This window comes from Macrobrachium nipponense, chromosome 18 (assembly GCF_015104395.2).
Source record: "Macrobrachium nipponense isolate FS-2020 chromosome 18, ASM1510439v2, whole genome shotgun sequence".
In the NCBI taxonomy this organism is placed as follows: Eukaryota; Metazoa; Arthropoda; class Malacostraca; order Decapoda; family Palaemonidae; genus Macrobrachium; species Macrobrachium nipponense.
In genome coordinates this window covers 49,725,277-49,750,276 of record NC_087211.1, presented here as the reverse complement: position 1 = coordinate 49,750,276, position 25,000 = coordinate 49,725,277, and the positions used below count along the sequence as shown (strand labels likewise).

General features: G+C 45.8%; 2 protein-coding genes across 8 annotated transcripts in view; both read left to right on the top strand.

The window, feature by feature from the left end:
- LOC135197036 (CD2-associated protein-like) overlaps positions 1 to 25,000 on the top strand; it is a 434,027-nt gene that overhangs the window by 43,378 nt on the left and 365,649 nt on the right. The window lies entirely within an intron of this gene.
- On the top strand, positions 1,329 to 5,477 carry LOC135196754 (uncharacterized). Of its 3 annotated transcripts, XM_064223562.1 has the most exons (4): positions 1,329 to 1,818; positions 1,929 to 2,057; positions 3,764 to 4,039; positions 5,243 to 5,477. In XM_064223562.1, exons 3-4 carry the CDS (start codon positions 3,773 to 3,775, stop codon positions 5,435 to 5,437), a joined length of 462 nt encoding a protein of 153 aa, XP_064079632.1. In that variant the 5' UTR covers positions 1,329 to 1,818; positions 1,929 to 2,057; positions 3,764 to 3,772; the 3' UTR covers positions 5,438 to 5,477. The 3 variants fall into 3 exon arrangements, with proteins under 3 accessions (XP_064079632.1, XP_064079633.1, XP_064079631.1); XM_064223563.1 differs by lacking the exon at positions 1,929 to 2,057 and having other exon boundaries at positions 1,329 to 1,807; positions 5,243 to 5,476; XM_064223561.1 differs by lacking the exon at positions 1,929 to 2,057 and having other exon boundaries at positions 5,243 to 5,472.

The following is a 25,000-nucleotide window of genomic DNA, read 5'->3' as shown; positions in this document are numbered from 1 at the left end:
GTTAATTATCAATCGCCATTATTCTTAGGCATGATCTACCCGTATGAATTGTTACTAGGCTTAACGTAAACGTTGTCATTAGATGAAAAATCGCGTTATTTATTGACAAACGCATGCAGTTTAATATGAACTTAACAACAAATAACCGTTCCTAGGCAATAGACAAATATGAAATAAAGCACCGCTAAGTCAATCACCTATTTAAGAATACCCAACGGCAGTTAAGCCTACCGGTACTAAACAATAGCTTCGACAGTAACAACTACGATTTTGCGACTGTGCTGCGTTCTTGGGCATAATTGCACTCGAACGCATAATCAGAGTCCATACAATATGACAAATACTCAAATTAGTGATCAGTAATAAGTCATCAATCCGTAGGAATAGGCACAATGAATCCACTACCCAGGTATTCTCAAGGTTCCTTGTTTCAATTACTGGGTACTGACACCTGTCATGATAGCAGGTGTCATAATGCTTAACTTTGGGGTATTTCACAATACCTCATTAAGAAAACCTGTCGCTAAAGCAATAGCCATACAGTTTAAAACTCGCTACGACAAAGACTTACCCATAGCAATATAAAATATGAGGCATTAAAGCATTACAAACGAGACAAAATTCACACAGATCTTTACAATGCACAGTTTATTCTACAACTAACATTGTCGCCGTTCGAAATCCTTTATTATATTTTATATGTGTTCGGATTGTATTAAAAGTAAAAGTATGTTATTTATACAATTATGAATCAGTTGCCAAAATTATATAAATTTACTTTATTTTATCATTTGAAACTTGTTTTCACTCAATTAATTGTTAATAATTAGCAATTTTTTACTATCCATAAATACAAGTAAACCGAACCGGACAAAGGCACGCTGCGGGAAAAATCTCTCGTACGCCACAAATCCAACACAGCGGACACATTTTTTTACTATATACTCTGCACGTATAACCACATAATTATTCCATCTTATATTTTAATGCTATTGACTCATAGTGTTAGTTTGACCAGCCTGTTAAGTTCTTAAATGATAAAATTATAAGACAAACATTATTTTGCTACCCTGCCAGACGTAATGGTGTGTGTTTTCCCCAACATTTATCAGGAACTAAAATCAAATCATTTAATTACTTAAATAAGATCGTTCTTTCTTCATTTTAGGAGTTTTATTTACGTGATATATAACATATAAATACAAATTTTATCTTTTTGTGTACATTTTTAGACAAAGAATCATCTAATAGAGAATATTTTAATTTTAACCTAGTTTCGAGTGATTTTTCCTGATTATCCTTTGAAGGGGCAGTGCAGCAGACGATGCTAACTGCTGCATAAGAAGTCGCGCCTGCTCTGTAGCTGTCAAGTTGGTCAGCTGTTCTTAGGATTTCCGGGGGAGAGCGATGATGGCCTAATACTTGCGTTATCAGCAGAGGTGAACGTGATCCAAGCGGCTTTTTTAAAGAAGGAGAAATGGGTTAGAAGGCTGTGCCAACTCAAATTTGTAAACAAATGCGGCGGGGACATCGTATCTGCAAGCAAACATCACCTTCATTAGAGTAGGCTGTACCTGCTTCTACCGGTAGCCTGGCCTATCAAGTGCAGCGAGCCTGGCCTGCCAAGAGATGAGAGCTAGTAGTTTATCTCCAATGATAAAATTATAATCTTCTGCCTAGCCTTTGGTGCATGTGGACACGTGGTCTGTTTCCTAAGACAGATAAGGCCAAGCACTAGTTAACTACAAGAAGTCTGCCATTTCTGAAGCTCTGGCCCAGCCGCCTAACTACCCTATTTCTAAGCTAGGTAATAAACAGGTAAGGTTAGGTTTACGACTAGTAAAATGTTAATTCATGAGAGAGCAGATGCTGTTTTTATGCCTAGCTTTATTTGAGACTGTATATGATGACTGCGCTTTCTGTGGTAGGTGATGGTGAAGTCCCCTCTAGCAGCTGTGCTTACTATAATAAGGATGCTTAGGATAGGTCAAGTCATAGTAGACGGCTACAGTGCTTAGTGTTACCCCTGAGATGCAGATGCTGCATTTTATAACTCTGTAAGTTTCACACTAAATATTTTTATATTCAGGGTATTTTTGTCTGCTCTTTCCAGCTATTATCAAACTAATGTAGTTTATAGTCTGCCATTGATTTTTTAATGTACTTTTAAAGAAATAGGTAATTCTAAGGCCTCATTCTGCGGTAAAGTAGATTATGGCAGTTGACGTTTTCCTGTGTAATTTTACTTACTGAACAAGAATTTAAAGTAATATTTATTCGGCCAACTGTAATTAAACTGTAATTTACTCTTGAAGACTACATGATAGTAGAAGGGGTGCGATGTACCGATGTACAGAGTTCAAAGGTAAATAATAGATTAGTTACAGGCGACCGGCAAAATATTACCTTAAGTTCTTGTAAAGTAAGTAAAATAACATAGGAAAACGTTAACTGCCACAGTCTACTTCAACTGAACAATCTTTGAAGTTTTGGTTCGGGGTCAAGAAACGTAAACAAACCGCCATATTTGAATTCTGGTAGGGGGCGTGGGATACATAACCAATAGGGAGTGTAACATATAGCTAGGTTATGATACTAAACTAACCAACCTAACCTAGAAGAATGTGTTACCTGACTGGGGGAGCCGTACCCCGCCCGTAAAGGAAGGCTGTACCCCTCCTTAAAGGAAGGCAAGCTTAGAAGTGTAACATATATAAGGAGTTGGTGACTAAAACAAAAGCTCTCCTTAGTGTCCTATAACATGGCGCATGCGCAGTAGGATTCTGCGTCGTAATAGCAGTAGTAATAGGTGGATTTTGGCTATGTAACAGCTCCATTATCGGTTTATTTATCGCTTTATTTCAGCTTTTATTTCATGTTTCAAATGGCATAAATAAAAGGAAATAACACAATAACACGGCAAAACCTTCCCCAAAGTGTTTTACCCCACCCATAACCCCCGCTTTCCTATGGATACAGTTTAAGGCGTAATTCTCCCAAGTGTTTTACCCCGCCCAAAACCCCGCATTCCCATCGGTCCCCCTTACCGTAGGATAGAGTTCAAAGGTAAATTACAGGTTAATTACAGCCAGCCAAAAAAATATTACTTTAAATTCTTGTTCAGGAGGTAATATTCTATAGAAAAACGTCAACTGCCGCAGTCTATTTCGCCACAGTATAAGGGCTTAGATCTACTAAGAAATGCAGTTAATTTACATTTTCACACTTATATAGCTTACTTTGGTTTGTTGTTATTTAGTATAGTGATATTTGCCTGTTTTGTAAGTGTTGCTCAACCTTTAAAGCCTGAGATAGTGAAACATTAAAGCCTAGACAGCATGTTTAACTCCATATGCTACACTTTCTGGGAATATATAGGAAGTCAAAGCTCTTGTTTTTATATTCTGGAATACTGTTAGGTTTAATCTGATGTAACAGTCATCCAAACTGACAACTCAGACAGAAGTAGGTTAAATGTCTGATGGCCTAAAAATGGTTCTTATACTTGACAGTTTCCTATAATCACACATGCTCATGGTCTTTCTCCCCAGATGTTTATGCTAGTATTAGAATAACCTGGTAAGTTCCACAATATCACCCCCTTCCCCCCACAAAATTCTTGCATTTAGCATTAGTAATCATAGAATGACTGGCATGCATGAACTAAAATGGGAAATATTATATGGTAAGGGCCAAATATGGGCACATTTGCAGTACTCCGACCAAAAGCTCTCAATTTAGTAAGATTGTTATTTTTTGCCAGCCAAACAAAATGACGGCTACTACAAATGAAACGGGCAGTGGTTTCCTCAGAACACGTCTCCGATCTGCCCTTCACACCTCCAATGATTTGCTCTCTGGGATTTCTTCAAACATATCTTCCAGGCTGTCTGTCTTTTCAGTAGCTTCAGCAAATTCAAATGCTTCCTCAGAACGCACACCTCCACAGCCTGAGAAACCACCTAGTACCCCTCCTTTACAGTTGCCCCCAAGCCCTGAAGAAAGTCATCGGTCTCCTACTATGAAAGAAATGATTAAGGTGAGTTTAAATTTAATGGGATGGTATTTATATAAAAAATAATTTATTAATTCTGCTCTTCCAAAGCTGGATTTTACATACAGAATTCCATAAACTTGAGATTTCATCCTTTCATGATCACAGTTATTTTATAAAGCAACTGTATTTCTTATAAGTGAAGCTGAAGGCAATTTTTATGCAATAATTACCAAGTTACATCTCTTGAAGACACTTTAGATCTATTTAAGTTGCCAAGGTAACAATGCCATAGACCTATTTAAGTTGCCAAGGTAACAGCGCCATAGATCTATTTAAGTTGCCAAGGTAACAGTGCCATAGATCTATATAAGTTGCCAAGGTAACAGTGCCATAGATCTATTTAAGTTGCCAAGGTAACAATGCCACCTTTTGTGATGTTTGTTTTAATGGAACCCTTTATCATTCTCATAAGCAATTGTTCACCACATGAGCAGATAAATAAAAATACAAGTGATTTGCTTATTTAGAAATATAAGCCTCATTTTTAACTGGATTTCTCTTTTCTGAATCTTCTGTGAGCAGCAGATATGTTTTTTTGATAATCTTATATAGTATCAATGAATTCACTAAACTTCCTGCATGATTCATATATGTGTATAATGTATAGTAATATATATATTATATATTAATATATATAGATATATATATTAATATATATTATATATATTATTATTAGTATATATAATACACTATATATATATAGTATATATTAATATTATCTATATATATTATCTAGTATATATTAGTATATTCTATATATTAAATAAATATCTATTATTTTTTTCTTATATATATATATATATATATAAAATTCTAAATCTATATATTTCTATTTTAGATCCTTATATTATATATCTATATATATAAATATATTAAATTTTTTTCAAACAACATTTCTTTTGGACCAAATTCTAAATAAAAGCCACTAAAAGCACCTACATATTGTTCTTTACTTTTCCTCTTGATATCTTAACCATAAGTGGATGGTCTAACTTGTTTTACATCACTGTAGTATAATCTTTCGGTTACTAATTAGTATACCTTTTTTGTAAACCCTCTTTCATTTTTTAGTATTTGACATGCATATCTACATTTTGCTCATATAGAACTACATTTTCCTTTTATGTATATTCAGGTTGTTTTACATAATTATTATAGGGTTATTTTACATATATTTTCTTTTAGGAAACTTTCAAGCTCGAGAACCTGAAGGAGTTTCGACCAACATTAGAGGAACTGATGCAGTCTGAATCATCATCTGAACCTTCTACTCTTCCTACGAACACTCCAGAGTCACCAAAGACTGGCTTTAAATATCATTTCAAAAATCACTTCAATCAAGCAATCCCAAAAAAACTTGTAGACTATAAGGTAAAGTGATCATAGTTTTGTATCATTTCTGTCTTTGTACTCAAAGTATATAGTAACACATGGGTCACTTTGAGTACTGCTAAGTTTGAATTAGGATTTGGCAATTTATTAGGTATCTCCAAGTCTATTTTAGGTGTCATGCAGTACGGATTATGTACATAAAGTTTAACACCACTTCTCCAGTTCATGGTTAACATTTTTAAAAATATACTTGAAGAAATAAATGTTTTTCATACAAACTATTTGTGACCTTATACATACTCAGCAAAAAAGTATCCTTTTTGTACATGAACTTTCCTGTCAGACATATACTTAGCTTACGTCTCTGACGTCACGACAGAATTCAAAACTCGCGGCTAACGCGACAGGTAGGTCAGGTGATCTACCTTACCCGCCGCTGGGAGGCGGGTGTAAGAACCATCATACCTTTCTTGACAGATTTTTTCTGTCGTCGGTGTCGACCACACCTGTTGTCGGTACCTCTTGACAGTTGGATTCTTTTCTCGTTTTCGCCCTGGATTGTTTCTACGGACTTTTGGTGAAGTACCTGATCTTTTGGCCTGGCTTTCGCGATTTGTGGACAGTTATTGGACTTTTCTTTGGATTTTTCTTGGATTCATGATGTCTGATGTTGATACTAAGAAAACTGCTATGTTTAGAGTTTGTTGTATGACTGATTGTAAGGTGAGGCTACCGAAAGCTTCGGTAGACCCTCACACGGTATGTTTGAAGTGTAGAGGGAATGAATGCACCTTTAATAACCCTTGTAATGAATGTGAAAAGCTGAATGAGGATGAATGGAAGTCTTTGTCTTCCTACTTGAGGAAGCTTGAAAAGGATAAAGTTAGGAAAGCTTCTTCCAGGAGCAGTAGTAGATCTCGTATTAGCGAGTTGGATGTAGATAATCCTATTTTAGAAGTAGCTCCTTTGTCAGTTTCAGCTCCTGCTCCCTGCACCGAAGCCGAAGATACGCCTTCGGAAGTGGCCTCAATGAAAGCCACCATTCGCAGTATGGAGAGGAAAATCAAGCAACTAGAAGGTAAGAGGGATTCCAATAGTGATTTGTGCAGTGAACCCAGTGCAGTGGAGGGTGCGGCTGATCGGCGCCCTAATGCTTCCAGGCCTAGACCTCTTCCAGACTCCCAGTCCCAGTGGAGGAGGAAAGTCGAAAGCCGCAGGAAGGTTAGGGAGCATCCCCAACGGTCAGGCGTCCCCTCGGTAGTTCCTGTTGATCGTTCCCAGGCTACCTTGGATCACTCCAAGAGAGAAATTTTGCGCCAGTGCTTCTCGTCGTCGCCTTCGCCTTCTCCTAAAAGAGGATGGAGCTCTTCGGAAGCCTCGCGCCCTTCGAAGAGAGCCTGGAATGCTCCCTGCGCCCGCCCTTCCAGCCCTGAAGTTTTTTCGGAAGAGCCTGAGGTGGAAGCGAAGAAGCGTAAGATATCTCAGGAGTATCGTTCACCGAGCGGAGATCGAGCCTCTTCTCCTGTTCCACGATGTTTGTGAGTTCTCCTGCAAGGGTGTTGGCTAACCTTCAGGCGCAGATTTCGGCTCTGGCTGGCTCTCTTTACGGGTCTTCTCGGCGCAGGAAGGACATCTCGCTTCCTGTAAAGAAGTCCAAAGCTCCCCTCTCCTGACTCTCGCTTTTCGACGGAAGAGGCGCGCTCAACTGTTCGTTCGGATTCTCGCAGGAGGCTCTCTGCTTCGGACAAGATCAAATCTGCGTATAAGCGACATTCGCCTGACAGACAAGTTTCTCCTTCAGACAAGGAGCAAACTGCGCGTAGGAGATCCTCACCCTACAGACGCTCTTCTCGAGACAGGATCGCTCCCCTTGACGGGCGCCAAGAGCCTAGTAGGCACTACTCACCTCGTAGCCGCTCCTCGTCTCGCCTCCACTCTCCGGCTGACAAGCGCCCTAAATCGGACAGGCGCTTTTCGCTGGACAGGCGTCAAGAGCTTGTTAGGCGCGTTTCGCCTGGCAGGCGCTCTTCTCCTGACTTTTACTCGCCTCGAGTCAGGCGCCGAGAGCCTAGCAGGCGCTTCTCCCCTGGTAGGCGCTCACCTAGTAGGCGCTCGTCGCCAGAAATTCTCTCGCCTCGGTTCAGGCGCCAAGAGCCTGGTAGGCGCTTTTCGTATGACAGGCGCAGTTCGCCTGGTAGCCGCTCTCCTTTGGATAGGCGCCAAGAGCCTGATAGAATTTCTTCTTCAAACAGGCGCTCTGCACCTGACTGCCGCCTGACTCCTATTAGGCTTCAAGGATCTGGGAAACGCACTCCTCCAGACAAGAAGGATGTTGCAAGTAGACACTTGCCTGAAGCATTGTCTGCCAAGACGTATACGTCTATCTGCCTCTAGAGACTCCTTTAAGAATAGTCCGCGCCTCTAAGGATCAGGAAGGCTCTTCGGCTCAGGAGGAACAGGACCCCTCAGAAGAAGAAGGAACAAAAGACGCCTCAGTTTCCTCCTATAAGAAACTTACAGAGTTACTCCTGCAAGAGTTTGGAGATATCCTTTCTCCTGTGGCTCCCCCTTCTCCTCTTTCGTTATTCTCCACTTCGAAGACGTCGAAGGTTTCGTCTTGTGTTAGGATGAAACCTACTGTTTCCATGAAGAAGGCGCTGAGAGGTTTTGGAGAATGGCTCCTTTCGAAGGAAGAGAAAGGGAAGACGGTTTTTTCTTTCCCTCCGTCTAAACTGACCGGCAGATTGGGGATTCGGTACGAATCGGGAGAACCTTTAGGCCTCGCTCTCCCTTCGTCTGCGACTCGGACTTCTCTTCATTAGTGGATGCTGCTCGTCGTTCCGCCCTCTTGTCCGCCAAGACTACGTGGGGAATGAACGAACTTGACCACTTACTGAAGGGAATGTTCCGAGTCCTGGAAGTTTTTCAACTTCCTTGATTGGTCTTTAGGTGTGCTGGCTAATAAGACCAAGACCCCAGTATGCTCTGTCTCCTGAAGATCTTAACTGTGTACTCACTTGCATGGATAAAGCAGTGAGATGACGGATCGAGTGAAGTCTCCTCACTGTTTGGAGCTGGAGTGCTTAAGAAACGGTCGGTCTACTGTTCGTTTCTCACGAAGGCAGTGTCTCATGCACAAAGGGCATCGCTCTTGTATGCTCAACTCTCTCCTCTTCTGTTCCCCAAGAAAATTATTCCAAGGATGTCTCGAGTGCCCTTTCAGCTAAGGCTACTCAGGACATGTTAGCCCAGGCGGCCAGGAAACCTCGCTCTGTCTTCCAACCCAAGACCAAGAAAGAGACTCCTCTGAGACAGGAGCCCTTTCGAGGAGGACCCGCTGTCAGAGGTTCTGCAACCAGAGGGACTAGACCTTTTAAGAGAGGTAAAACCTTCTCGAAGTCAGTCAGAGGAAGAAATAGCGGTCAAGGACTCCAGACATCAGTGGGTGCCAGACTACTGAAATTTGCCGACGTCTGGGCCCACAAAGGGGCGGACAATTGGTCCCTATCGATTGTCAGAAAGGATACCTCATTCCCTTCTCGTCAAGACCACCATTGACGACAACTCCGAGGGAGTTGGTAGCCAAGTACAAGGACCCCATCATGAATCAAGCTCTTTCTCTAGCAGTAGATCTCATGCTAGAGAAGGAGGCTATAGAACTAGTGAAAGATCCCCGCTCTGCGGGCTTTTACAACAGACTGTTCCTAGTTCCGAAGAACTCAGGAGGATGGAGACCGGTGTTGGATGTAAGCGCCCTGAACGTCTTTGTGGAAAAGAGGAAGTTCGCCATGGAGACAACTTCCTCAGTGTTAGCGGCTCTTCGTCCAGGGGACTGGATGGTGTCTCTAGACCTTCAGGACGCTTACTTTCATGTGCCGATCCATCCTTCTTCACGGAAGTATCTACGATTCATGATGGGAGGAAACATCTTCCAATTCAAGGCCTTGTGCTTCGGCCTATCAACTGCACCCCAAGTTTTTCACGGGGTTAATGAAGAACGTGGCGCAGTGGCTACATTTGGAGGGAGTGAGGGTGTCGCTTTATCTCGACGACTGGCTAATCAGAGCAGAGTCTCAAGAAAGATGTCTGGAGGACCTTCAAAAGACCCTTACATTGGCAAGTGCGCTGGGACTTCTGGTGAACTTCCAGAAGTCTCAATTAATCCCCAGTCAAGAGAGGATCTATCTGGGGATTCGGATAGCTTCTCTGGCTTTTCGGGCTTTTCCGTCGCCAGAGAGGATAGCTCGTTGCTACGAGAAAATAACGACCTTCCTAGAGAAAGATGCATGCACAGCGAGGGAGTGGATGAGTCTGCTGGGGACACCTCTCCTCGCTGGAGCAATTCGTTTCTCTAGGAAGGTTGCATCTCAGGCCTCTACAGTTCTTCCTATACCAGAACTGGAGGCGTCTCTCCCTAGATCTGGAGTTCTCCTTCAAGATCTCAAGAGGAATCAAGAGAGACCTTCGGTGGTGGAACGACCCACTCGATTTGTGGAAGGAATGTCTCTCTACATGCCGAACCCCAGCCATGTGTTGTTTTCCGACGCATCGGAGGCAGGTTGGGGAGCGACACTCGGGACAAGAGAAGTGTCAGGCACCTGGAAGGGGGATCAGGTGTCCTGGCACATCAACAAGAAAGAGTTGATGGCAGTATGGATTGGCATTGAAAGCCTTCGAACCCCACGTCCGGAATGCAGTAGTGCAGGTCAATTCGGACAACACAACAGCCTTGGCGTACATCAAGAAACAGGGGGACGCACTCCTTCTCCCTGTACGAAACAGCAAGGGATCTTCTGCTGTGGTCTCAAACGAGGAAAATCAGTCTTCTCACCGCATTGATTCGTACAGGGTTAGAAAGGAACGTCAGGGCCGATCTCCTGACAGGAAGAATCAACTCCTGCCTTCCGAGTGGACCCTCCACTCAGAAGTATGCCAAGACCTGTGGAGAAGATGGGGCAGACCTCACATCGATCTCTTTGCAACAGCAAAGAACGCAAGAATCGAACTTTATTGCTCCCCGATATCAGACCCAGGAGCAGTTTCAGTGGATGCGTTTCTCCTAGATTGGACGGGGTTAGACGTCTACGCCTTTCCCCCCTTCAAAGTACTAGGACAAACCTCAAGAAATTTGCTATCTTCGGAGAGGACAAGAATGACGCTAGTAGCTCCGTTCTGGCCCGCCCAAGATTGGTTCACAGAGGTACTGGAATGGTTGGTGGCACTTTCCAAGAGCACTTCCACAAAGACAAGATTTGCTCAGACAACCCCACTTCGACAGGTATCACAGAAACCTCCCGCTCTCAATCTGACTGGCTTTCGACTGTCAAAAGTCTTGTCAGAGCGAAGGGGTTTTCGACAAAAGCTGCTAAGGCTATCGCCTCAGCTAGAAGACCTTCGACCCTTAAAGTCTACCAGTCGAAGTGGGACGTCTTTCGCCGTTGGTGCAGGAACAAGAAGTTTTCCTCTTCCAGTACCTCTGTGACTCAGATAGCAGATTTCCTAGTTTTCCTCAGAGAAAAATGCGGTTTGGCAGTATCTACTATCAAAGGATACCGTAGCATGCTGGCTGCGGTGTTCAGACATAGGAATTTAGATCTTTCGAATGACAAAGATCTTCATGATCTATTAAGATCTTTTGAATCTTCCAAGAAAACTTCGAACGAAGTTCCAAGTTGGAATCTGGATGTGGTTCTTCGCTTCCTGAGGTCCGCTAGGTTTGAACCACCACATTTAGCCTCCTTCAAAGATCTCACGAGGAAAGCTCTCTTTCTCATGGCTTTAGCATCTGCTAAAAGGGTTAGTGAGATTCATGCCCTAGAAGGAAGGGTAGGTTTCAAGGAGATTCCGTGGTTTGTTCCTTCCTTCCTTCGTTTTTAGCAAAAAATGAGAAACCCCTCAAATCCTTGGCCAAGGAGCTTTGAGGTTCGTGGTTTGTCTGCCCTAGTAGGGGAAGAACCTGAAAGAACTCTTTGCCCTGTTAGGAGTTTAAAATACTACCTTCAGAAGAAGAAAACCCTTAAGGGCATTGAGGACAGACTATGGTGCTCTGTAAAGGACCCCAGCAGACCATTTGTTCGACAAAATGCGCTGTCTTTCTTCATTAGAAGTGTTGTGAAAGAAGCACATAGATCTTGTGATGAAGAACATTTCAAGCTCTTAAAAGTCAAGGCTCATGAAAGTGAGAGCAATAGCAACTTCTTGGCCTTTAAGAAGAATATGTCTCTTCAGAATCTGATGAAAACTACATTCTGGAGATGTAATTCAGTATTCGCCAACCACTACCTAAAAGACGTCAGTATTACGTATGACGAGTGCTTCGCGTTAGGCCCGTACGTATCGGCGGATTCGGTGCTGGGGCAGGGAGCTGGAACATATCCTTAGTAGTTTTTTCCCCTTGTTTTTTTTTGGTAATTGAGTTCATATGGTTGTATGAAAAATGATGCAGGTAGGCATCTTTTTTCGTTTCGTAATGCTAATAACATTAGTTTGGTTAGGTGATCGGATTTGGTTTGAAGCTCCCTGCGTTGGTAGTGGACAGGTTCTGTCATAGAAGAGGGCGAACCCCCATTGACATGATCCGACTTGGATTCTACTAAGTAAGCGGATATCAAGTCCCATTAGTAGACCAAAGAGTCTTTTCAGCTGTAGGTCACGCCCTCGCCGATGTAGCTCTTATGGCTATGCAGACTAATAGAACAGTATCTATGAAGTCTTCAGCCTAAACAGGTAAGACAAGGTTATGTTTATCCTACAACAGGTGTTGTTTTACCTTTTCTTTGTTATTTTTTCTGTCTTGTACCCTCCACCAAGGGTGTCAATCAGCTAAGTATATGTCTGACAGGAAAGTTCATGTACAAAAATGATATTGTTATTTTACAATAAAGTATTGTACATACTTACCTGGCAGACATATACGATTGATGGCCCGCCCAGCCTCCCCTCAGGAGACAGGTATAAGAGAGAAAAAATCTGGCAAGAAAGGTATGATGGTTCTTACACCCGCCTCCCAGCGGCGGGTAAGGTAGATCACCTGACCTACCTGTCGCGTTAGCCGCGAGTTTTGAATTCTGTCGTGACGTCAGAGACGTAAGCTAAGTATATGTCTGCCAGGTAAGTATGTACAAAACTTTATTGTAAAATAACAATATCATGTTAATGTAGAGAATGAGAAACCACCCTAAATGAGATATCAGCTCTCTAATAAGTGTATCCACGCTGTGTCAGAGGGGAAAGAGGGTGACAATGGAAAGATTGTATTCAATAAACAGATAGCAATTAATGATGTATAAAATTAATTGATAGAGATTATCAGTCTTTAAGATAATGTTCATTTGAGAATAAAGCTTGAAGAAAAATATTATGCATCAGATGGCTGTATAGACTAACATACCTTAAGGGAAATTATGGAAGTTCCATATATAGATGAGATAGTGATGACAAGGAGGTGAAAATGTCTTGGATATTGCCTTCGCACAACCTTTGGGACATGATAGTGTCAGCTAGGCTCCCAGCACAAGAGTCTGATGATCCAGACCAGTTTGGATGCAAACTATGAGGCTCTTGCCACCACTGGCATTGGAGACCGTAGTGGAAGATTCCTAAAATGATAAAAGCTCTTGGTAATGTAACATCTAGATACAGGAAATATTATTAAATTAATTGAAGGGCAGACGTGTGTGTACCAACAGTAATTCAAACGTAATTTTACATTTATAAATTTTTATCATAATCAGATGTACCTTTTCAACGGTAATCATCCAGTCCTTGAAAATCTTAAACTGGCATATGTTGTAAAAAGGAAATGCTCAGACTTGTGACATAAATGAACATATGAGGATGGATTGTTGCTATTTTATGAAAGGAAACTTCCCTATTAACTTTATAGCCATTTAGACTTGAACATAAGAGGAGAAACATCATTGCTTTTACTTAACATAAACATATTGCCTACCATAGTAGGTGCCAGTTATATTGGGAATGTGATTAAGAGCTTACACATCACTCTTTTATATATATTATATTTATAATATAATAATATATATATATATATATATATATATATATATATATATATATATATATATATATATATATATATTTTCATACAATCAACTTACCTGTCAGATATATACATAGCTAAGACTCCGTCGTCCCCGACAGAAATTCAAATTTCGCGCCACCTCTCGCTACAGGTAGGTCAGGTGATCTACCGGCCTGCCCTGGGCGGCAGGACTAGGAACCATTCCCGTTTTCTACTCATATATTTTCTGTCGCCGGTGGTATCAACATCGTTGCTGCCCCCTCTTGACTGGAATTCGCTTTTCTAGACAATTGATCATCTTTTTGTGGACTTTTGGTGACGTACCTGGATCGTTGTTTGGCATTCGCTACTGTGGACTGGATTTGGACTTGCTTTTGATTTTTCTTCAAGAATGTCTGATTCAAGTGTTTGTGTGAGAATGTGTGTGAATGTAGGCTGCAAGGTGAGGATACCGAAAGCTTCGGTTGATCCTCACACTGTATGTCGCAAATGTAGGGGTTTTGATTGTTCTATTTCTAACACCTGTCATGAGTGTGAGAGGTTGAATGTTGAGGAATGGAAGACTCTAACTTCTTACTTGAAGAAGTTAGAAAGGGATAGAGTCAGAAGGCTGCATCTAAGATTGCGGGTAGTAGTACAAGGCCTATTGAGCCTTTGGATAATTCTAACTCTTCTCTTAATTATGATTCTGTATCAGGGCCCTCACTGGCTTTACATTCAGATTCGGCCTCGGAAATTGCTGAACTGAAGGCTACTCTTCACAGGATGAGATCCAAAATGGCTACCATGAAAGGTAAGGACTGTGAAAGTGATTATAGTGAAGTGAGTGTCCCCAGTGTTGTGGGAGGGGGCGTCTGACCGTCTTCTGCGACGCTCCCAGGCCTAGACCTCTTCCAAGCTCCCAAGCCCAGAGGAGAAGGAAAGCGAAAGCCGTACGGAGGTTGTGGAGAATTCCCCCCGGTCAGGCGTCCCTTCAGCAGGTGCTGTATATAGACAGACTGCTCAGGACCGCTATCGGAAAAAGCGGTCCTCAGAGAGTGCTTCTCTTCGTCCGCTTCGCCCTCTCCTAAACGAGGGTGGAAGGATTCGGACTTGTCCAGGCCCCTGAAAAGGCACTGGAGAGATCCTGTGTTGGATTCAAGCCCAGAACGCTTTTCGGAAGAAGCGCCTCCTTCCATCAAGAAGGCGAAGAGGGTTTTGACGTCCCATGATGTGGGCAAAACTCCTTCGAGGTCTCCCTCTCCCGTTCAAGAAGACGCAGGAGAGGCTTCCAAGAGGATCATTTTGGCGGTGCAGGAACAGCTATCCGCCTTGGTAGGAGTCCTTATTTCGAAGGATCCTCCTCGTAAGAAAGACGTGAGACTGCCGGTCAAGAAGACTCGTCTTCCTTCTCCCGCCAGGAGTGAGCTCCTGTGGGACGTGAGTCTTTTGAGAATTACTCGGATAGAGACTCTTTGGACGATTTTGATTCGCCAGACAAGCGCGTCGCGCCAGTCAAGCGCGAGGCGTCCTTACAGACGAGAAGCGTCTTCTAGGATTAGAGCGTCAGACAAGCGAGAAACGCTTTACAGGGCGCGAGGATACTCCCCAGATGGGATACGTCTGCCAGACCAGCAGCTTCAGCCGAGCGCGAGGTAACAACAGGCCGTGAGGATTCAGCCAAGCGCGAGGCGCCAGACAGCATCTGACATACAAAGGATGTGGCACCAGAAAGGCGCGAGACTCCAACCAGGCGCGAGGCGTCAGTCAGGGCGAGAGCTTTGAGAGGCGCGAGACACCAGTCAGGCGGCGAGGCGCCAGCCAAGCGCGAGAGTCAGTTCATGCGCGAGACGCCAGCCAGGCGCGAGGATCCTGCCAGGCGCGAGGCGCCAGCCAAGCGAGAGGAGTCAGCCAGGCGCGAGACGCCAGCCAGGCGCGAGGCGCCAGCCAAGCGCGAGGCGCCAGCCAAGCGCGAAGAGCCAGCCAAGTACGAAGAGCCAGCCAAGCATAGGAGCTCTTTACACTCTCTTAGCCCCTCTCCTATTAGGAGTTTGTCTCCCGCAGAGAGTTTTTGAACAGGAAGACCAGGAACGGGAAGTGGCCTCTCCTTCTGATCCGATTTTGGAAGAGGACTCAGAGGACGAGTCTCACGGCAAAGAAGGACTGTCTAACTACAAAGTTTTGACAGCTCTCCTACTCCAGGAATACGGAGATGCATTGATGCCCTGCCGCTCCTCCTTCGCCTCGTTCACTTTTTTCATGCTCTAAGACGCCGAAATCGTCGGCTTTCTTGAAGATGAGACCGACGATTTCTATGAAGAGAGCTCTGCAATCGCTGGATAGCTGGATGCTAACTAAGAAAGAGCTAGTAAGGACAGTGTTTTGCATGCCTCCCGCTAGACTTACGGGCAAGAGAGGGATTTGGTACCAGACTGGGGAGAATATGGGTCTCACACTCCCAGCTTCAGCTGAAGCTGACTTTTCCAGTCTGGTAGATGCATCCAGAAGACATAGCCTTCACACTGCTAAGATTACTTGGGGTCTTTCAGAGTTGGATCATCTCCTCAAGGGACTTTTTCACATTCTAGAAGTCTTTAACTTCCTAGATTGGTCCCTTGGGGTGATGTCCAAGAAGGCTCATGCCCCTGATGGGCTAGAACCGGACGTACTCCTTGCAATTTTGTCATGTATTGACAAGGCGGTACAGGACGGCTCAGGGGAAGTTTCTTCCTTATTTGGAGCAGGTCTCTTGAAGAAGAGATCTGTTTTTAGCGCTTTCTTGACGAAAGCAGTATCACATTCGCAAAGAGCAGCTTTTGTTATTCGCCCCTAGGTCTGATTTTCTGTTCCCTTCACAGTTGGTGAGGGATATTTCCCGATCTCTGACGGACAAAGCGACACAGGATCTTCTCCTGCAATCGTTCCAGGAAGAAGAGACCAGTGATGGTGGGAGAAAAGAAAGGGGTGTCTACTCCTGTTCGGCCCTTTCGAGGAGGGCCCTCCACTAGAGTTACCGCTAAAAGGAAAACGACCGAGAAGAGAGGTCGAGCCTCGTTCCGCCCCTTTAAAAGGGGAAAGTGAAGTGGCGCTCCTCCAAACACCAGTAGGTGCCAGGCTCCGGGGATTTGCGGAAGCCTGGACTCTCATCGACACGACGCTTGGTCGATGTCGGTGCTTCAGAAGGGATACCTCATTCCTTTCCTGGACAATCCTCCCCTGACGTCAACTCCGAGGGAATTGTCCGCCAATTACAAGCGGACCCTGTGTTGAAAGATACTCTTCAACAAATGGTGGATCAGATGTGGGACAAGAGAGCTATAGAACTAGTGCTGGATCAAAGCTCCCCCACAGGTTTACAAATCGTCTTTTTCTTGGTTGCGAAAGCCTCGGGGAGGGGGCTGGAGAACCAGTTCTGGATGTCAGCGCTCTGAACAAGTTTGTTCAGAAACAGAAGTTCTCCATGGAAACCTCTGCTTCAGTCCTTGCGGCTCTTCGCCAAGGGGATTGGATGGTGTCTCTGGATCTCCAGGACGCCTATTTTCACGTCCCGATCCATCCTTCGTCGAAGAAGTACCTCCGTTTCATGACAGGGGGAAGGATCTTCCAATTCAGCAGCCTTGTGTTTCGGCCTGTCTACGGCGCCTCAGGTTTTCACGAACCTTTTGAAAAATGTGGCGAGATGGCTTCATCTGAAAGGAATCATTATATCTCTATACCTAGACGACTGGCTTATCAGAGCAAAGTCAGAGAAACAGTGTTTGGAGGACCTGACTGTGACACTAAACCTGATAAGGACATTAGGATTACTCGTGAACCTCGAGAAGTCCCAACTGATCCCCAGCCAGAACTTGGTCTATCTGGGATTCGGATGGATTCTCGGGGTTTTCGAGTATTTCCTTCTCAAGAGAGACTAGCGAGAGGTTTAGAAAAAGTCTCTCTCTTCCTAAGGAAGGAACGTACTTCGGCGAGGGAATGGTTGAGCCTGTTAGGGACCCTTTCCTCGCTCGAACAGTTCTTTCATCTAGGAAGACTTCATCTCCGTCCTCTTCAGTTCTTCCTCAGAAGTTCGTGGAACATGAAGACAGGACTCCTCTCGGACAGTTTTCCCATTCCAGATCTAATGAAACGCCATTGAGGGAAAACAAGGGTACTTCCCTGGAAATACAGAGCCCAAACCTTGTATTGTTTTCCGACGTGTCGGAAAAAGGTTGGGGAGCAACTTTGGGAAAGAGAGAAGTGTCAGGCACTTGGAATGCTCTTCAAGTGTCCTGGCACATAAACTGCAAAGAAACTGTTGGCGGTACACCTAGCTCTAAAGAGCTTCGAACCGTTAGTGTGCAACAAAATAGTACAAGTGAATGCGGACAATACAACCGCTCTGGCATACCATTCGGAAGCAAGGAGGTACTCACTCGTATGCCCTTTACGAACTCGCAAGAGACCTGCTGTTGTGGACATCGCAAAGGAACATCTCTCTATTGACGAGGTTCGTTCAGGGAGTAAGGAACGTGAGAGCGGACAGCTGAGCAGGAGGAACCAGGTCCTTCATACCGAATGGACCCTCCACTCAGACGTTTGCCGCAATCTCTGGTCTCTTTGGGGGACTCCTCATGTCGACCTCTTTGCCACGTTCCTCTCGAAGAGACTGGAAGTCTTCTGTTCAGTAGTGGAAGATCCCAGAGCTCTAGCAGTAGACGCCTTCCTGCTAGATTGGTCTCAGGTAGACGTTTACGCATTTCCCCCATTCAAGATTCTGGGGCAAGTGCTCAGGAAGTTTGTGACTTCAAAGGGGACAAGAATGACCCTGATAGCCCCCTTTTGGCCAGCTCAAGAGTGGTTCCCAGAGGTACTGGAGTGGATAGTAGACTTCCCCAGATCCCTTCCACAAAGGAAGGATCTTCTCAGACAACCACACTTCGAGAGGTTTCATCAAAACCTCCCCGCTCTCGCTCTGACTGCCTTTCGACTATCGAAAGACTTGTCAGAGCGAGAGGCTTTTCTAGCAAAGCAGCAAGCTCGATCGCTAGAGCCCGGAGAACTTCCACTATCCGGGTTTACCAATCCAAGTGGGAAGTTTTTTAGAAGGTGGTGTAAGTCGAAGAAGTTGTCCTCCTCCAGTACCTCTGCAACAGAAATAGCTGATTTTCTGTTATTTCTGAGAGAAGAATCGCAGCTCTCCGTAGCCACGATAAAGGGCTATAGGAGTATGCTATCGGCCGGTTCTTTAGGAATAAGAGGCCCTAGATTTGGGAAACGATAAACGACTCTTACATGATCTGATTAGGTCTTTTGAGACCAAGAAGTCTATGATTACTTCTCCCCCTAACTGGAATCTAGACGTAGTGCTGAAGTTCTTGGCTTCAAGAGAGATTTGAACCCCTACATTTGGCCTCGTTTCGTGATATACGAGAAAATGTTTATTTGCTTTTGTCACTGGCGACGGCGAAAAGAGTTAGTGAACTGCACGCCCTTAGTGACAAAGTCGGGTTCAATATAGATTCAGCCATCTGTTCCTTCAAGGAATTATTCTTGGCGAAAAATGAAAATCCTTCGAATCCCTGGCCGAGAAACTTCGAGGTAAAAGGATTATCGGGTCTCGTCGGCAGGGAACCGGAGAGGTCTCTTTGCCCAGTAAGGGCGTTAAAGTTTTACTTACAGAAAAAGGAACAGTTGGGAGGTTCTAGACAAGGTCTTTGGTGCTCAGTGAAGGATCCATCAAGACCTATGTCTAAGAATGCTTTAGCCTTTTTTGTCAGGAACGTAATTACGGACGCTCATAAGGCTTGCACGGATGATTCTTTAAAACTCCTGAGAGTAAGAGCTCATGAAGTGAGAGCAGTGGCGACGTCTCTCTCTTTTCAGAGAAATATGTCACTGAAGAATATCTTGGAAGCGGGACATATTGGAGCTGTAATTCTGTGTTTGCTTCTCACTATTTGAAGGACGTGCGTGTGACCTATGAAAAATGTTTTTCCTTAGGTCCTTTTGTGTCTGCGGGCACAATCCTGGGTACAGGAGCTGACAACAATCCTTAATTTTTTTTTACGACTTAAGTCTAATAGATATGTTCTAGACTTTCTGCTGAACAATGCAGATACCGCACAAGCGGCCAGTCACTTCCGTTCAGTAAGGAACTCTTGTGATATCTTTTAATAGATGAATTTTTATTTTTTGAAAAATTATTGTGTGAGTGTGCAATTTGGTTTGAGTTACGGTTGTTGCGAAGAGTTGGGGATAACTCGGAGCAATTTTTAATACTAACATGGTGGTTAGGACTCAGGTGGTCGGGATTGGTTGTGTGCTCCTTAATAAGGTGTATTGTCCCATGTAAGTGGATCAGCACCCATTGACAAAGTCCTTTCAGGCTCTGCCGAGTAAGTGGATAAGACCCCTTCGGCAGACCCACAACGAATTCTTGGCAATAGATCACATATCTCGCTAAAACGTTTCTTGAAGGTGATGCAGACTACGGGACAAACACCCACGAAGTCTACCACCTATCAGGTAGGAACCAAGGTTTTTATTTTATACCTACAACAGATGTTGTTTACCTGTCTATTCCAGTAGTAGCTGTCTCTTACCCTCCACCGAAGGGTGCCAATCAGCTATGTATATATCTGACAGGTAAGTTGATTGTATGAAAATGATATTGTTATAATACAATAAAGTTTCATACATACTTACCTGGCAGATATATACGATTAGGGCCCACCCAGCCTCCCCGCAAGGAGACAGGTGGAAGAGAAAATATATGAGTAGAAAACGGGAATGGTTCCTAGTCCTGCCGCCCAGGGCAGGCCGGTAGATCACCTGACCTACCTGTAGCGAGTGGCGCGAAATTTGAATTTCTGTCGGGGACGACGGAGTCTTAGCTATGTATATATCTGCCAGGTAAGTATGTATGAAACTTTATTGTATTATAACAATATCATTTTTATGACCAGAACATATGACAAAATAAAAAAAAAAAATAAAAAAATAAAGGTAGTACCTTAAATTCCACCACTGAAATTATCAGCCAGAGCTTCTTATTTTATCACTCATTTAAACCTATTATATATATACATTGGTACATTAATGGTTTGCCCGTTGTGTAAACACACTTGTAAACCATTGTTATATTTGTAAGTAGTATACTAAAATATACTTGCTACATTTTGGTAACAGATTTGCAATTGTCACCACATGCTAGGCTCTTACAGTAGTGCATCAGGTTACGAAATTAATCTGTTCTGAAGCGGCCTTCGTAACCTGATGTTTTCGTATCTAGAACTACATTTTACATGTAAATTGCCTAAGTCATTCCAAGCCCTAGAAAAACACCACAGTAAATTTTATAATAAAGCTAAATTGACCAATAAACAATGAAATACAACAATTTGGACCATTCAGTACTTAACCTAACCGTTACTGTACCTGTAAATAAAGTGTTTTTGTACATGCAACTTCCCCGGCAGATATATACTTAGCTATAGTCTCTGACGTCCCGACAGAATTCAAAACTCGCGGCACACGCGACAGGTAGGTCAGGTGACCAGCCCACTCCCGCCGCTGGGTGGCGGGAATAGGAACCATTCCCGTTTTCTAACCAGAATTTTTCTGTCGCCGGTAGCAACAACATCGTTGTTGGTACCTCCTGCATTGGAATTCTTTTCTCGTTGGCCGAGGATTATCTATTTGACCTTTGGTGATGTACATTGATCTTTGGTTTGTTCCGATACGTAATACAAACCATCGGTCCTTTAACAATAGGAAGTAGCTAGCGGCAGCTGGAACGGTCGTAAGCTTCGAACAAGGGGAGAACGGTAGTTAACTGCTTGTCCGACAGTCGCGCGCCGCGCGACTGGGAGGTAAACAAATCACTTTTGCTTTCGGCCGCGGGTGTGAAGGACGTGTTCGTCATCGCTCTCTGCCCGCTTCATCGTCGTATGCTTTGTTTATATTTGTTGTTTTCTACTAATGTTTGTTTGACTTGAAATGAAACTGTAAGTACACTGTTTTCATTTTCATTACTTAATTATGAACCAACATGGAGTTATCGCCGTAGATGCGGCGATTTCCTCTCTTTTCATGAATTGAACCCTTGAATTATGTCTCGGTGCCGAGGGCGGGCGCGCTCGCGCCGAGTCATGTATTTTGGGCGAAAGTGTGTAATTGAAAAATGTAAGTACTCTTTTCATTATATTTTTGTCCTGTGCGTTCGTTACCGAGAGTGTGATTGCGCTCGGCACGAGCCTTTTAATTTTGTATAATAGAACGCAATGAAAGTGGATTCACAATTGCAATATTCTTTTCATTTTCATTTATTTAGTTGCATGAAATTTAATTTGGATCAATTTTCGTTCTTACCCGGGAATTGATCCTTACGATTTTTTTATGTGAAAATGAAATCGCAAGTGCAGTATTCTGTTTCATTTTCATATATTTTATGATAGCATCATAATTATTGGATCAAGTTTCCGTTCTTACCCGGGAATTGATCTTTTCCCCCCCCCCTTTAAGTTCTATGAAGTGAATCGCAAGGGCAGTATTCTGTTTCATTTTCAATATTACTTTTCACTGCTGTGCGGGGTAGTGGGGAAGCGAAGGTCTGCCAGGAAGTCGTCGGAAAGCTCTCCCGCGACTCCCTTGGTATCCGATTCTTCGTCTTCCTTCCTGCCCCCCGCTCAGCTTCTTCGTTGTATTTTGTATTTGGGTCTTCCTTGCGTTCGGGTGGGGCATGTCTTCCCTCCGTGCATGAGGGAACCCCTCTTACTAATCTATCTATGTTACCGCAGGTGCTACATCCGTGGGAGACGACCTTGGACAGGTATGGACCACCGCGGAGGCAGGGCGTGCCTAGCATCCACGGGCTGCTGCAGCGTCTAGCGAGGTCTGGGGCGGTCTCCACTACTACCACGGCCGCTTATGCTGCTCCCCCCCCTCCTGGTCTACACTCCCCATGCTGTGTCGATGACGCCGTCTGCCGCTACTAGGGCCGCAGCCGTACCGAGGGTGGGGTTGCCGCCGCCGCTGTTTTCTTCGTGTTGCCTGCCCCAGACTTCCGCTGTTCCAGCAGCTCGCCCCTGGACCGGCCGCCAGGACCCAGGTTCCGCTGGCGTGCCGATGATTCTAGAGGCGATCGCTGGGCCTGCCGTACCTGCCGCTGATGTTGATTCCCCGCTTTGGCCTTGGCTGTCCCTTCTGGGTTCTAACCGCTAGGCCGCTGTTCCTGGCCGCCTCCGCTGGTTGCTGTTCCTGTCGCTCCCTGGTTCCTGGTTGCTGTTCCTGTCGCCTCTGGTTCCTGTGGAATGTCCATGGCTGGTCCTGCCCACGGTGTGTCTTCCCAGTCCCAGGTCCTTCCGGACAGGTGCAGTCGGGCCGTGTTGCTTCGGCAATAGCCCCGGCTCCGGCCTGGATGGAGGACCTGACGACTGTCCTGCGTGAGCTGACGAGGAAGAGAGGTAAGAAGAGGAAGCTGTCATCTTCGTCTTCATCGTCTGCTGCTGCCTCTTCCCCCTTCGACTTCTAAGGCCCATAAGCCGAAAAGAAGAAGAAGGCTGCCTTCCCCCCTAAGAAGTCTCCTTCGGAACTTCTAAGGGCCCGTCCCACCTCGGTGGGACGGGGGGGTCCTTCTGCTCGGTCCTCCTGCTCCTTCGGAGCGGGGCCCGTCTCCCCTTCCGTAAGGAAGAGATAGACGGGGACCAGAGGAGTATCGGTTAGCTCTGGTACTTCCTCGCCTGGTGCTAGCGCGATGCCGCTACGCCAGTTCGGCTCGGTCTCTCGTTCGCGAGGAGATCCCAGAGTACGTTCTCCCTCGGGAGGAACGTGCAGCCAAGTTTCGGCGCCAGAGTTCGCTCAGCGCCAAGACGCGGCACGGAGCAGAAGGCTGGTGAGAGACGCTCAGGTGACTCTTGCCAGGCCAGCGGCCGCTCTTGCAGCGACCAGCTGGTAACCCGGGTTTTCCCTCCCCCCTAAGAAGGCTCCTTCAGGACCTTCTAAGGGCCCGTCTCGCTCCGGCGATTCGGGGAGCTCTTCTGCTGGTCCTCCTGCTCCCTCAGGAACAGGGGCCCGTTCTTTTTCTTCTTCACCAAGGAGAAGAAGACGGGGACCAGAGGCGTACCAGCTTCGGCTGGCACTTCCTCGCCTGGTTCTAGCGGTTCTGCCGCTAAACCAGGATCCGCCTCCGGCGGTTCTCGTTAGCGAGAAGTACCGAGTGGACGGTCTCCCGCGGGGGAGACCGTCCAGCCAAAGTCTTGACTCCGAGCTCGCTCGCCGCCAAGACCGAAGCGCGGAGCAGGAAAGACTTGGCGAGTGGTCCGTGCAGACGACTCATCGCTAAGGCCAGTGGACGCTCTCGCAGCGACCAGCTGGCTGCTCGTTGACGTGACGGTCGCTGACCAGCCACGGGTTGAGGCGAGGAAGGCCCCGGGGTCCCCGCGGTCGTCGAGTACCAGCCACGGCTGGTACCAGCGGCTCGACGCGCGGAGAGGACGCTCGCCGGTCTCACCGCGACAACGAGCCTAGCAGGTCACCTGACGCCGCTCCCATCGGGACCGGGCGGAGACGTAACCAGCAACAGCTCGCCTGACGCTAGAGATCAGCGTCGACGTTCTCAGCCGAGCCTCTCGCCCAGGCGAGCGAGCGTCAAGGCTAGGCCTGCTGCTCGATCGCCACTGCGGGTGGACGATCAGCAGCAGCCCTCCAAGCACGCTGGTCCTGCCAGCGAGCTAGGGGGGAGCGTCAGGTCTGCCCTCTCCTGTACCTTCAACCTCCTCGGGCTACACCGGGAGGAGCGAGGTACCTATGAGTGATCGCGAGAGGGTGCGCCGCTCGCGATCCCGCTATTGACGCCGTATGGACCAGGCACGGTTCTAGGACCCAGGGGACCAGGACATACGCGCAAGTAGCTGGAGGCGACCGTCAGGGTCTGCCGCTCTTCCTCCTTATGAAGGAGGAGTATCTCAGATCTGTTCTTGTTGGAGGACCTGGACGGTCCTACTCCGCAAGACTTACGGTAACTCCCCGAGATACAGAGGAATTTGCAGAAGTCATTAAGCTGATTCGTCAGCATAAGACCTTGCGGAAGGATTGCCGCTCCCACCAGCAGAGCCCACGTCTCTGCTCGAGTCGTTTTGGGGCCCGAGAGGGAACCCAAACCGACGGTGGGTCTGCCGCGATCGGAACTTGCCGAATTCTTGTCTCGAACCAAATCCTTCTCGTCTCGAACAGAAGTCTCTCGTCTCCGGACAAGAAGGCTCAGTTCTGGCCGGTCGATCAAGCTACTTCCACCTCCTCTACTGCGACAGCGGCGTTTCTACGTGTCTTCGGACACCGTATTTGAATACTCCTTCGGTCCTCCTGAGAGGTTTCGACCTCGACGAGGACTGGAATGAGTCGTGGAGGACGGTATCGGCTCTCTTCCTGTCAGGTGTTCGATCAGCCCCACCCAGACGACGTTCACAGTGGCGGCAGACCCTTACCTACAGTGAGAGTTCGTAACCCTCCGCGGGGAAAAAACGTTTTCTCCTGACGATACGTTTTCCCAGACTCGAGAGGGCCATCGCCGCAAGGCGATGGCTGTTCCTACCTCTTCTCTCCAACTGCTAGTT